At 46.1% G+C, this 14,560-nt stretch overlaps 1 protein-coding gene across 1 annotated transcript in view; it reads right to left on the bottom strand.

The window, feature by feature from the left end:
- GNAL (G protein subunit alpha L) overlaps positions 1–14,560 on the bottom strand; it is a 142,383-nt gene that overhangs the window by 100,454 nt on the left and 27,369 nt on the right. The window contains 3 exon segments of the mRNA XM_047696999.1: positions 1,985–2,104; positions 2,263–2,317; positions 2,999–3,071. Coding sequence (XP_047552955.1) covers positions 1,985–2,104; positions 2,263–2,317; positions 2,999–3,071 — 248 coding nt within the window.

The raw sequence follows: 14,560 nt of genomic DNA, 5'->3' as shown, positions 1-14,560 counted from the left end.
GATTCAATCTCAAAAGTCCTAGGTTTAGTAAGTTTGTGTTATATTTAATATTAAGATACTGGATTTAGGGATGCCTGGGTGGCTCAGTCAGTTAAGCGGCTGCCTTCAGCTCAGGTCATGATCCCAGGGTCCTGGAATCGAGTCCCACATCAGACTCCTTGCTCCACAGGGAGCCTGCTTCTCCCTCTGCCTCTGCCTTCCACTCTGCCTGCCTGTACTCTCTCTATCTCTCTGACAAATAAGTAAAATCTTAAAAAAAAAAAAGATACTGGATTTAGCTCTTTTTTTATGACTTTAACAATAATAGACATTTTCTTTAAATAAAAGTTAATTTTTCCCCCAAAGTATCAACTTCTTCGATAGATGCAATGTCACGCAGTCCTGGACGACACTCTATAGCTCTAGCCAGCCGAATCACTACTGTAGTCCTACCCGGACACCTCTGTCCTTTTACCCCTCCAAGCCATCCAGTTAAAGACACAGTTCAGTAAAGAAAGGGTGCCCGCTGCCGCAGACACCCAGCCCCCTTTTCTAGCCAGTTTGCCACCTCTAACTCCTTGCTGTTAGAAATTCTAGAACTCTTGCAGGCTATACTGGAATGCTTATCAGATGCAAAAATCACAGGAGAGGATGCACATAAAAGCTTTCAAAAGGGTCATTCTTTTTATTACTATTATTATATTAGTCACCATATGGTACATCATTAGGTTTTGATGTCGTGTTCCATGATTCACTCTTTGCATATAACACCCAGTGCTCCATGTAATACGTGCCCTCCTTAATACCCATCTCCAGGCTTACCCATCCCCCCCCCTTCCACCTCCCCTCTGAAACCCTCGGTTTGGTTCTTGGAGTCCATGGTCTCTCATGGTTCCTCTCCCCCTCCATATCCGGCCCCCACCTTCATTTTTCCCTTCCTTCTCCGAACGTCCTCCATGCTATTCCTTATGTTCCACAAAAAGGGTCATTCTTATCTGCCATCCTGCTACAAAGGCTCCGAGACAAGGGGGCTCTGCTAAAATGAGCAGAGTAGAGGTGAGCAGGTGCACACTGGCCCGGACCTCAGTCAGAGCGGGGCAGGACCCGCCTATTTTACATGCTACTTTCTGCATCACCTTCCTTTCAAAGAGGGGATTGTGAGAATGCAAAATGTCTCAAGAGCACTGTGCCAGGCAAGGAACCCTTTAAAATTCTGTTACTGTTGGGTGTCCACGCACACACACACACACACGCACACAGGCGCACACACAAATATGCTCTTTTGGCACAACTGTAAGGAAAATGACTTTCTGAGAAATCTAACAAATATATTTTCCTTTCGCGCATGCTTAATCAAATGACGAAATAACAGTATTTTAAGAATACGTATGTAAACAAAACAAGAGAAAATTATTATTCATTTCACCCTTTCACATAAGCAATACTGCTATCCAAGGAATTAGGAAAATGGCCCAAAATATTGCAGGTGCGAGGCAAACTATGTTTTCTTCCCCATCGTTGAATAAACGTTCAGAAGTGATCTATATTCTTTTATAGCATGCATTCTCTTCTCATTGGGGCCATAGGATACTCATCTTAAGAGTGAACTGAATTCTATTCTATTATCCCCATGGAAGCAGTCACCATAACTATTTCTCTCTGCTCATGTCACTTCTATTCTTTTGGTCTCTGGGAAACTGCCTCCTTGTTAATTTAGAAATACACGTAGAAAAAAATACTACCCATATTTCTCAAAGATAGGCTATTTTCCTGATTACCTATGTCACCAATACCTTCACAAAAGCATTTCTTACAACCCTTTTGTCTTTAACGTTTTTAGCTAATGTTAATATTTTGGCATGAAGGAAAGCATTTTTCTTAGGCAGAGAGCTCAATTTTGAAGAAAGTCAAAGATAAAATAATATTAACATGGATTCTCAAGCAATCTCATTGAAAATGGTTCTCTCTTCCACCATTCAAAATATTTCAAGAAGGATTTACTTACCTGGGAATATTCAAAGTCGGTGATAGGAGCTATACTCTTGATATAGTCTGATCGGAATTGGTTTTCTGGGTTGGCCAGTGGAACTGGAGGTATGATAGTACTCATCGCTGAAACAATTGTCTAAAATGGAATGAAGAAAAAAATATGGATAAATATAATATTTAGGCTCCTTGTATGACAACTAAAATATGTAATTTTTGTCTATTCAGTTTTAGAGGGCAGAGTATTTAACTTTCTGCTTTCCTTTCTATTAACCAAACATTTAAAAAAATCCTTACCACAATAGCATCTTTAACATTTTTCCGGATGTCCAGAATTTTCTGTTTCTTCTCTCTGTATTAAAAGAGAATTGTTATTAATTTAATTTACCTTTAGCACTGACTTGAATCCGCTGAGTGGGATTTTAAACTTTCAGCTGCAGCATGGGGTTAGACTGGTTTTCTTAGAGGTCAACATCAACCCCCAAAACAGCAGCTGCATAGTTTTTAACTGGGAAAGGAAACCATACTTCTTTCCTAATTTGTACACTAAGCAAACTTAAATGCATACATTACAATGTAGTTTTAAGAAACTATACAGGTTACACAAAACATGGCTACGTTGTTATGAAAACTGGATATAAAAACTCTAGCTACACTTGTAAATCTATTTTACTTGATTTAGCCATCTGTTGATTGTTATGTATTGAAATAGAGACCGACCAAGGATATAGAGAAGAGTGTATACTGACATTGGTTAAGAAATGCAGCACAGACCAACATCGCAAGAACATTTAATCAATCATGTTTTGTTAAGCAAGTTATGTTATTTTTCATCTAGATGCTACCAAAAGAAAGATTTGCCTAAATATACCAAATTCAACAACACGCTTCTCTCTCACTCCCCTCTCCCCCCAAAAGGTCTTATTCGATGATCAAATTAACTATTCAGAGAAAGCACGTTTGGAAATGCTGGAGAGAAGTGAAAAAGTTTGCATGCAGTTTGGAAGCAAAAGCGAAATGGATCATTCCTTACTCAGGATTAAATCCGTTGACATGCAGGATCCTCATTTGTTTGACGATCGTGCTCTTCCCAGACTCACCAGCCCCTGCAAACAAACAAAAAGAATGCTGGGGTCCGTGGCCCAATACCGTTGTCATCTCTCCTGACCCCCCCGGACGGCAATCGCCCTACCCCAGCGTAGGCATTTTCCAGTACAAGACAGCTCGAGGCTGGAGGAGCGAGCGGGTCCCGGCAGCGGGCGGCGGTGAGCGCGGCCCCCGCCCGGCCCTGCCCGCCCGGCCCCCGCGCTCGCTTCGCTCCGGGCAGTGCGCTCCGCTCGGGCCGGGAGCCGCCGCGCGCCCTCCGGCCTTACCCAGTAGCAGCAGGCGGTGGGTCGCTTTATAAGCCAGACGCTCCTTCTGCAATTGCTTCTCGATCTTCTTGTTGGCCTCGCGTCGTTCTTTTTCATCGACGCCCTGGTCTTCCGCCGTCTTGCTGTTGCCCAGACACCCCATGCCTGCCCGCTTGGATGGACGTCAGGCAGACTTAGGTATTTGCACAAAAAGCAATAGAGAGTTGTAGATGTGTGTGGATCCTGCGACGGCTTATCTTCCTTGACGCTGAAAGAGATGCTCTGGTCTCTCGGTGTTTGCCGATCTGAACAGGCGTTCCTGCTCCCTCCCTCTGCCCACCGCAAACTCGCAACTAAAAAGGATGCGAGGAAGACGCGCGGGGCCCAACAGATGCCTTTTTTTTTTTTTTTTTTTTTTTTTAAGATACAGGTTTAGAATTCTCTGCTGGACAAATCGTACACAATGAAGGGAGACGGGGGCCGAGAGCACCGGGCTCTGCTGGAGCCAGCCAGGGTGGCGCTGCGCCCGCCGCCCGCACAACCCGCCGCCCGCCGCGCTCAGCCCGGCTCAGCCCCGCCTCCGCCTGCGCTGCAAGGGAAGCGCCTCGCGGAGGAGCGAGAGGAGGTCCCGCCCCCGCCGGGTGCCTGCGGACAGCGGCGCGGGGACACGGAGCGCGCGGGTCCGATCCCCTCCCGGCGACTGTGCGCACCTGCCGGCCCGCTCGCGCCCTACGCCGCCTCCGCCGTCGGACGCGCGCCCCCTCCCGGTTCCGAGCGACCCCGGGACCTCCGCGCGGCAGGGAAGGAGATCTGGCCTGTTCACGGGTATCTCGCTGGGGGCACTAGCGCTACTGGGGCTGGAGGGGTCGGGAGCTGATGTCTACGAGCCCGGCCCGCGGGAGCTCACCCGCGCGGGGTCCGCACCTCGGCCGCGAGCCTCTCTCACACCCCGAGCCCGGGAGACTGGGTCTGGGCGTGCGCTCCCCGCCGTTGCCTCGGACGCCTCCCTGCTCCCAGGCAGGCGAGGACTCGCTCAGGATCATGCATATTCTATCAGGGAGGAGGATCGGTAAGAGGCTCACCAGTCACACCGCCTTTGTTCCGTTCATTTTCTAGACTATTCCAGCGCACCCACGCCGCCGCCTCCCTTAGCCTCTTGTCTTTCTCTCCAGCCCCCGTTTTTCCTTCGCAGTTCTCGGAACAGCTCTACTCCTTTCCTAGGAGACACTGTGGCCTCGAACTTTGGCACTGTAGCCCTGGAACCAAAGAGCCTAGAGACCGGTCTGCGTTCTCATCCACGGTGCTGAGCGCGAGTTCCTTGGAACTGCTACCACCAGCTCGCCTAGATGGTCGGTCCGCCACAGCTTTGCACTCGCGTTCTTGGACTTGCGGGAAGATGGCTTAGAAGTTCGGGACAGAGATCACCTACTTTCCTGTGGCGCTGTTGGGGCACAGTGATGGTCTCCAGGCTCTGGGGGGCCCGAGGCCCTGCACACTGATTCTTCCATGTGGCCTTGTTCGTCTGTCTTCAAGTGCCCCAGTTTCCTCCCAACCCACATTTCTCTCACATTCAGCAAGGCCTGATCTTCTTTACAGAGAGCAAATGGCACCCGGCGGGGGGGGGGGGGGGGGGGGGGGCGGGATTCCGAAGCTCTGCTGCCCCCTTTCCTCTGTAGCCCGCGCCCCGAGGGGGGCACAGCCAGCCTCACTTGTCAGTGTGTCTCATGCAAACCCAACAGCACCTCCTTATGTCGCAGGCTCCTTGTTAGGGCCACCATTTACCCCTCCTGCTCACAGCAGCCAAAGAGTTATAAAGGGAATCTGACTCGGGCCTGTGCTTCCTGACCTCCTGTACACACCTCAGCTCCTAGGATCCTGGCTTTGGCCCACCTCCCTACGCTCAAAATATTCTCATTAGGGGCGTTAGTGGCCTCTCAGGCACTAACCTTCATCTGAGAACTTGGGTCTTTACTTTCTTTGACCTCTCCATGGAGCTGGCACTGACGGTCCTTTGAGACTGCCTTGTTCTTTGGCTGGCATGTCACGGTGGTTTTGATGTTCCTCTCACCCTCTGGCTGGTGTAGGTGTCCGGGGCCCCACCCACCCTCTCTCCCCCCGGACACACACACTTCTGGCAGGGCTGACTGTGTCCTCCATAGTCTATGCACACAGCTCAGACTGCGGCCACATCACATCTCCAGCTCAACTCACCCTCTTGTCCCCTGCCATCCTGGAGCAGACCTCCACTTTCATCCCTGACATAGATCCCCAGTTCTGCCTGCCAAAGGCTGAGTTCATGCCCTAAGCCTCCCCTCACACCTCCAGCCCATATCCTACCCGTTCTCTCTCTGTGATAAGGGTCCCTGATTTTCCAAACCAGAACATGGGACTCATTCCTGACTCCTTTTCCCCAACCCAAACAGTTCCTGTGTCCCATGGAGTCAGTTTCCTAAATACCAGCTATCTCTTCCACTGTCTTCCATTACTAGGGTCTTAGATCACTAATCTAACGGGGATTTTGGCAATGGCCTCCAGCTCATAGTCTAGTGCCCCATGTTGCCACAGTAACAGCACAGATCTACCATGTCCATCCCCACCACCATCAAGTCCTCGACCATGGTCCATCAAGACTGGGTTGGTGTAAATTCTGTGGCCTCAGCTCTCAAGGGTCACCCCTTCTCAGCACTGCCCTGAGTCTCCTTCCAACCGTGTGGACTTCTGGAACACCTTGGCTTATCCATTGGGTTCACATGCTGCTTCTTTCTGGAATATCTGGGATATCTTCTTCAGTTGGCCACCTCCTAATTATCCTTCTAGGCTCACTACTTCCTCCACCTTCAGTGTTAGACCCCTCCCCGTGCTCCATCATCCCACCAGCTCCTTGAATTGTAATGGTTTATGTACAGCTTTTCCCAAAGTCAGCTAGACCTTGGCCTCCATGAGGGTGGGGCCTGAGTCTGTACTTTCCATCTGCTGCACCTGTGTCTGTCCTGTGTGTGGCCAGAAGGAGGTGCCCCATGGATCTTTGTCAAATGGATGAATGAATTCCTGAAAGCCAAAGAGAACTCCTGCTCCAAGGGTGGGGGGGGGGGGTGGTCTCATGAAAGGAATTTTGTCATCAGATTTTAAGTTCAGGAAGCACTTGTCCTGTTTGGTACTATGCTGAAAATATTAATACTTTCTTAAAAAACAAGAGTAATAAATTACTCTTCTGGACACAGGCAGAAGCAAACATACAGTGCCATACTATATGCTGAGGTAGGTGAAAGGTTAGAGTTTTGTGGGAGGGGACTATTATCACCATTGCCTAGCCTTGCACTTGGAGTTAACACAAATGTTCACACATAATAATATCAACCTAGCATGTACTGTGGGTGATGAAGGCACTCAGGAGGCAAGAAAAGGTATATAAAAATTGCATAGTATAGTGGGATGTTCATAAGGATTTGTCAGTTTTCTTAATGCCAAGATTTTTAAAAGATTTTATTTTCTTATTTGCGAGAGAGAGAGAGAGACAGAGATAGTGATAGAGACAATGAGAGAGAGCACAAGCAGGGAGGAGAGAGAGAAGCAGGCTCCTCACTGAACAAGGAGTCTGATGCGGGACTCTGCCTGGGATCCCGGCATCCCAGGATCATGATCTGAGCCGAAGGCAGACGCTTAAGCCACTAAGCCAACCACTGAGGCATCCCTAATGCCACGACTTTTATAAACAGTTGGAAGAAAAATTTCAAAACAAATCCCATGGAAACTCATAAAGGGAGAATTAAATTAGAACCCCGAAGCTACACTTTTAAGATAGCCTGATAATTTAGTTACCCTAAAAAGGCAGAAAAAGTTTCCACTTGTTCAGATCTAGGAATTAGGGGTGTCAAAAAACAAGACAATGGGCCCCAAATCGAGTTGCTTATGCTAAGCCCCATATGACCAAACTTAGAATCAATTGCAGTTTTGACTTCCCTAAAAATTAAATCTTAAACCTGTCAATCCGCAATCACCCAATGAGCACATGTTAGGTAATCTGCTTCATATACCACTGTCACCTTACAATAACCAACCCGCTTTTTAACCTAGAGTTATGTCCTTGTTTCTGCTCTATGCTGGTTACGAAAGTCTTTCATTTTGCCCAGCTCCTCCGAGCTCCTTTATTTCAGTTAGATGGGATGCTGCCTGATTTGAATCAAGTTTTGCTCAAATAAACTCTTAAATATTTTAATATGCCTAGGTTTATCATTAAACAGGCTTAAAGATAAATTTTTATATTTGGAATTCCAGTAAGATTTAGATGATCCTATATGATGAATACTACACCCAAGAAGTTAATATATCAATACAAGAATAATAGGTTCCATGTAAAATAGCGTCTCCTAGTTGGTCACTGACCGCCAGCACTGCGCTAGTCCTTCCCATGGTGTAATTTCTGTAGCATTTGCAATAACCCTAAAAGGAACTATTGTTGCCATTACTTTACAGGGGCTTTGAGGGGCGAGTAAGGGGTGTATCTGGGATATAAACCCTTGAATCCTGACCTAACAGGGGCACGTTTAGTGTGTTTCACAACACACCGCTAAACATTCCAAACAGAAAAGTAATAGCCATTTACAGTGATGCAACTTTTTTAATGAGACATGCAAAGGCAGCTTTATCTAGTCTGTTATCAGGTAGGAGATCAAGACGCCTTGGGGTACCTGGGTAGCTCAGTGGGTTAAAGCCTCTGCCTTCGGCTCAGGTCATGATCTCAGGGTCCTGGGATCAGCCCAACATCAGGTTCTCTGCTCAGCGGGGAGCCTGCTTCCCTTCCTCTCTCTGCCTGCCTCTCTGCCTAATTGTGATCTCTGTCAAATAATAAAATAAGTAAAATTAAAAAAAAAAAAAAAAAGACACCTTCCCCCTCCCTCCCTTTAATCCAATCATCTGGCCTTCTCCTAGTCTGGTCTGGGAAATCAGTCCTTGGTGTTTTAAACCATGGGATCGGAATCCAAAATTCCAGCTGGCTCACCTGCAGTGGCAGGAGCGGACCTTTTGGGGAGCACGGAGAGCAGCCTGGAGCCGCGGGCGGTGCAGGCCTCTGTTGCCAGGCAACGGCTGTGGCAGCATCGCCTGCACCGAGATGCGCACACCCACCTGCGTGTGGAGAGCCAGGGCGGCCCCACAGCTGCCTGCCCGTAGAGGGGGCGGCGGCCGGGTCGGGAACCGCCTGCGCCTCCCTAGGAGGGCAGAGGAGGCCCTGGGCCCCCGGAGGAGGATTGCAAAGGCACAGAGTTTGGGAGAAAAGGACAAAGGTCAAACAGAGGGATGGCTTCCTTACTCTGGTTGATATTTAAGACAGGGCGTCTCAAGCGTTAGCGCATTTGGAAGCTTAATTATTTAAATTTCATTTACACTTTGTTTTGCGAATTTTGAATCATGGTTTAATTTATTTTTTATAAGATTTTTACTTATTTGACAGAGAGAGAGACAGCAAGAGAGGGAACACAAGCAGGCTCCCCACTGAGCAGGGAGCATGATAGGGGGTTCCATCCTAGGACCCTGAGATCATGACCTGAGCCGACAGCAGACGCTTAACTCACTGAGCCACCCAGGCGCCCCGTAAGTTTGTTTGTTTGTTTGTTTGTTTGTTTTTAAAGATTCAATCTCATGCAGTCTCTGGGGTTATAAGAATGTGTCCAATGATTAAGAGTTCTCTTCAAACCTATTTTTTTTTTTAATAAAGCGAATTACCCTCTTCCCCTGATTTGGAACAAAAAGAGACAAACAATGCCACCTGCATTTTAAATGCTTGCCAACCCTCTCCTGGTGTCAGCGAGGTACCCCTGTGCAAGGTCAGAGCTTCACGAGGTATGGAGACAAGAATCCTGGTTTTGACACACCGATTCAGGGTTGGACGTCAGCAATGCCTACCTGCCTCACAACTGTTCTCAGAATTTAAGCAAATCTAGTAACAGGATGCTGTAAAGCAAGATAGCTAAGAGGATCCATTTTTTTAAAAATCTACACAACGTAGATTCATGGCATTGAACTCATGTTTATTTCTTCCTACAGGCTATCATCTGTAGAGATGTACCACCAAAAGGGTAAGGAGACTCTGAGGCCAATTTTTTACCTCCTTGAGCAGTCGGGGGATATCAGACTAGCACACTTCCACTATTCAGAAGGTAAGGTGTGACAGTATGTGGGCACCCAGCGCCGAAAGGCATGGTAGGGCCCCTGCAGGGATGGGAGGGTCCATGGGAATGGCAAAAGCTTTTCCTGGGGAGGGACCTCAGGTATGTCTTGAAAAAGGGGGTTGGACCGGGTAGGGAGAAGGAGTACACTTCAGACCAGTAGGATCTGCTTAAGTAAAAGCAAAGGAGAGGGAATAGGTACTTTAGAGGAGGTGGAGGGACACACAGCAAACACTGTCTCTGAGGTGGGGTGAACCCAATGAGCCACAGGAAAATATAGATTCTTGGAACTGCAATTTCTCTTAAGGCAAAAGCTCTCCTATGGTGTGTGTAGCTTAGTGGTTAAGAGCATGGGCTGCTGAGCAAGAATGGCTGGACTCAGGTCCGTCATCTGCCACATGGTTCTGCTTCTTTCTCTGTAAATGGGTGAGGACAATGGCACTCACCTCACAGAGTTATGGCGAGAATGATAGGAATCCAGTCATCTTATCACAGTGCCTGGCGAATAGAGAGGTCTCCATGAATGTAGCAATTATTATCATTCAACATTCATTTAACAAATACATAGCCATTTAACTTCTCTACATGAGGCAGCATGTTGTCCTGGAGGAGCTCCTGATTGTTTTCTAGTAGGCGAACACACGAGCAATGACATACAGTACAGCCAATACGGATTTGTTGAGGGCTTAGGTACTCAGCTGAGCAAAGTACTAGCTGCTAGGTAGGAACATAAAGTCAATGAGACAGCTTGGAAATGGAAAAAAAAAAAAAGGCATAGGTGATGGATGAATGGATAAACAAAATGCGGTCTATGTGACTGATAAAATAGTATTCTGCTCTAAAGAGGAAGGCCATTTGGGGCGCAGGGGGTTAAGTGCCCACCCTTGATTTTTGGCTCAAGTCATGATCTCAGGCTCATGAGATTGAGCCCCATGTGGGGCTCCGTTCTGAGCAAGGAGCCTGCTTGAGGATTCTCTCTGTCTCCCTCTGCCTGTCCCTCCACTCGCACTCACTCTTTCTTAAAAAAAAAAAAAGAAAGAAAAAAAGATGGGCATTCTAAAATATGCTGCAATGTGGATAAACCTTAAAGACATTATGCTAAGTGAGAAAAGCCAGTCACAAGAGGACATTTACTGTATGATCCCACTTCTGTGAGGGACCTCGAGTGGTCAGATTCCTAGAGACAGAAACTAGAATGGTGGTTGCCTGGGGCTGGGAGCAGGAATGGGGGGTTAGTGTTTAATGGGTACAGACTTTCTGTTTGGGAAGATGACAAATTCTGCGGATGGATGGAGGCAGTGACTGGGCACAAAAATGGGAATGCACCTAGTGTCACAGAACTGTACCCTTAAAAATGGTGAATGTGGTTGGGGTACCTGGGTGGCTCAGTGGGTTAAGCCTCTGCCTTCAGCTCAGGTCATGATCCCAGGGTCCTGAGATCGAGCCCTGCATTGGGCTCTCTGCTCAGTGGGGAGCCTGCTTCCCCCTCTCTCTGCCTACTTATGATCTTTCTCTGTCAAATAAATAAATAAAATCTTTAAAAAAATGGTGAATGTGGTAAATTTTATGTTATATGTATTTAACCAAAAGAAAAACAGGAAAAAATCGCGTGTAGAATCTTCATAATGACAATGGTGGAATAGAGATCTTTCCCCGTTGTGGTTTCAGGATACTTGTTTGGACTTTTCTGATTATAGTTAAGGGACTCCATTTGCTGCAATTGTAGCTCTTTACCAGAAGGTGGCAATGTAGAGCAGGAAGGACAGATGGAGGTTGGAGGGATGCTTTTTTTAAAAAAAGATTTTATTTATTTATTTGACAGAGAAAGACACAGCGAGAGAGGGAACACAAGCAGGGGGAGTGGGAGAGGGAGAATCAGACTCCCTGCTAAGTAAGGAGCCTGACATGGGGCTCCATCCCAGGACCCTGTGATCATAACGTGAGCAGAAGGCAGATGCTTAACCACAGAGCCACCCACGCACCCCCCAGGAAGGATGTTTTATAGTGGTACATTTACATTCATTCATTCACCATTAAGTATTCTTTTGAAAGCCTAGACACACAGAGCCTTGAGATTGTAAGGATTAATCAGACATTATCCGCCATCTCAAGAAGTTTACTAGTCTAGTAGAAAGGGACAGACATGCAATCAAGTAAATGAGGTAAATTTCTCTGAATTCTGGAGATTACAGAGGGATCCCATAGGGGTGTGTGCGTGGTCAATGGTAAAAGCGAAGAAAAAATATAATTTCCCTTCCTGGAGAAATGCATGCTTAACTTTGCTAGTCACCTTTATCTTAATTTTAAAAAGACACTGAAAAGTGCTTCATGTCTGGCATCTTCTCTGATCATCACAGCAGCCTACAAGATGCCCATTATTATCCACATTTTGCAGATAAGGCTGTTGGCCTCAAGGCCCCACAGCGTCCTGAAAGGGCTGAGCACCTGTCTGATCACAAGGCCTGCGCCTTTTCTAGAAGGAACTCTCCAGCCGATACAGATTAAAAACAAAACAAAACAAAAAAACACACCATTCTTCTTCCTCTAATTCCAAAAGGAAAACTCAAACAAGCCCACCTCCTTTGTAACTCAGTTAGACAGATTAATCTGCATATAATGACTGATGAATTAATTAACTCTTTGCCCAGTTGCCGTAGCAACTGGTTTCTTCTAGAATTTGGCTTGGTTACAGAGTTTAAAGCAACAGTGTTCCTTTGACAACATTCAAATTGTATATGAAATTAAATGGAACACAGACACATTTTACCACAGGTGGGGACTATGTAGCTTTCTCAGAAAAGTTGGAATGGCTCTTCCTAAAGCTTGCAGGGCTGTTGACAAAGAACAAGGGAGATAGAGACTATATATCTATATATTACATGATTGGTTTACATTTGTCATTAAGTAGGAATGATTCAACAGATTTAAACTATAAATACACGAAGGACCAACATTCAAAAGGGGAGTCTTTGCCTGCAGATAAATCCCAGTCCATCTTAGATGTGTTATAAGGTTAAGCCAATACGGAAATGTGTTAATGCTGTTATTGACAGCCAGGATTTTCAGAGAGGAAGAATGAGATACAAATACAGAAGGAGAGAAGGCAAGGGAAAGCCTGTGAGGATGAACTGGGATTGTAGTGGTCTCTGTAAAATCATGATTTCCAAAAGATATATGTGTATGTTGCTAGTATGATACGCATGTGTGTACATTTGTATGCTGTGTACATATGTATGTATAAATAGTCAACCTTGAACAATGCAAGGTTAGGGTGTTGACCCCCTAAAGTTGAAAAATCTGTGTATAACTTTTAACTCCTCAAAAACTTAACTATGGGGCACCTGGGTGGCTCAGTTGGTTAAGCACCTGCTTTTGGCTCAGGTCATGATCTCAGGGTCCTGCGATCGAGTCCTGCATTGGGCACCCTGCTCAGGCTGCTTTTTGTTCTTGCTCTGGCCTCTCAAATAAATAAATAAAATCTTAAAAGAATCAACCCCCCTGCCAAAACTTAGCTGCTAGTAACCTACCGTTGACCAGACTTACTGTTAACATAAACAATTGATGAAATACATATGTTGTATGTTATATGTATTTTATATTGAACTCTTATAATATAAGCTAGAAAAAAAGAAAATGTTATTAAGAAAATCTTAAGGAAGAGAAAATATATTTATGGTACTGTACTGTATTGAAAAAACACATACAGGTAGATTTGTACAGTACAAATTTGCGTTGTTCAAGGTTCAAGTGTACATGCATATATTTCTTCATTTTGTCTGCTGAAAAGGGCAAGACGTTAAGACACACCAGCAGCAATAAGCACACCTCCCACCCAGGTGTGATGCTTAGTCTTACTTATCACTCCAAGGAACCAGGGTTCCTTCAAAGAAATGGGTGATACCAGCCTGGGGGGCAGGATCGCTGCCACGTAAACCTGGAACATGGTCATGCCAGAAAGTAAGAAAGTGCTTTAAAACCATTGGGGGTCTGTCATCGGACACAAGAGCCAGATCGAAGGGGCTCTCATTAGTCAAATCGGGGATGAGATGAGCACCCAAATATTTAGGTACAGAAGTGAATTCTAAACCACTGAAAAATACAGGGATTCTGGTCTGTGCCAATAACAAAGAGATAAATAAATGGGGGAGAAGGGAGTGCTCTTGCTAGCTAGCTGCCAGAGAATGTGAACGGAGTCCTGGGATGGGAGAATCAGCATATGCGACCAGCATAGTGAAGTTTGGGTCAGGGAAGATTCAGAAACAGATGACAATCCATATACGGGAACTACTTTTTTGTTTTTTTTTTTTTTAAGATTCTATATTTTAAGTAATCTCTATACCTAACATGGGGCTTGAACTCGCGACCCCAAGATTGAGAGTGGCATGTTCTTCTGACTGAGACAGACAGGGATCATTTTCATGAGCAACAGCATTTCTGCATGGTCTCCCCACAGACTACTTATCATTTGCAGAGTAAAACACAGTAGCTTGTCAGTGGAGAAACTAGACAAAAATTTGGGTGATTAATATGAACACCATCAAAGGAGGAGGGGGAGAGGTGGTCTGCACCCTTGTGCAGCTCCTGAGAGGGACACTGGTCATCTAGGTAGTATCCAAGCCAGGGGACATAACCAGAACCTACGTCAGGAGGAAACATTGGGCAAACGGGAACTTTAACAAAAAGGGAGGGAGGGGACTGTATTCTTCAAAAATGGCAATGTCAGAAGAGGCAAAAAACAAACAGACAAACAAAAACCAAAACAAAACAAAAAACAAAAGACTGTGGAGCTGTTCCAAGTCAAGGGCAACTAAAGAGAGATGGAAACCAGATGCTGCCCCAGCCGGAGTCTGGATCCCGTGCTGGAAGGGAAAAGCCACACAAGAGATAAATGGCTCAACTGATGAAACTGGGACACGGAGGAGAAATTAGATGGATTGATAACGTCAGCGTTCAACTTACTGAAGTTGCTACCTGCACCTCGGTTCTGTAAGACGAGCGCACGCTGAAGTCTCTTAGGGGTGAAGGGCCGTGAGGTTGACACATCAAATTTGAGTGAGGAAAAAAATCGTATATCTATAT

Source organism: Lutra lutra, chromosome 12 (genome assembly GCF_902655055.1).
Source record: "Lutra lutra chromosome 12, mLutLut1.2, whole genome shotgun sequence".
Taxonomy (NCBI): Eukaryota; Metazoa; Chordata; class Mammalia; order Carnivora; family Mustelidae; genus Lutra; species Lutra lutra.
This window is presented reverse-complemented; position numbering and strand designations above follow the sequence as displayed.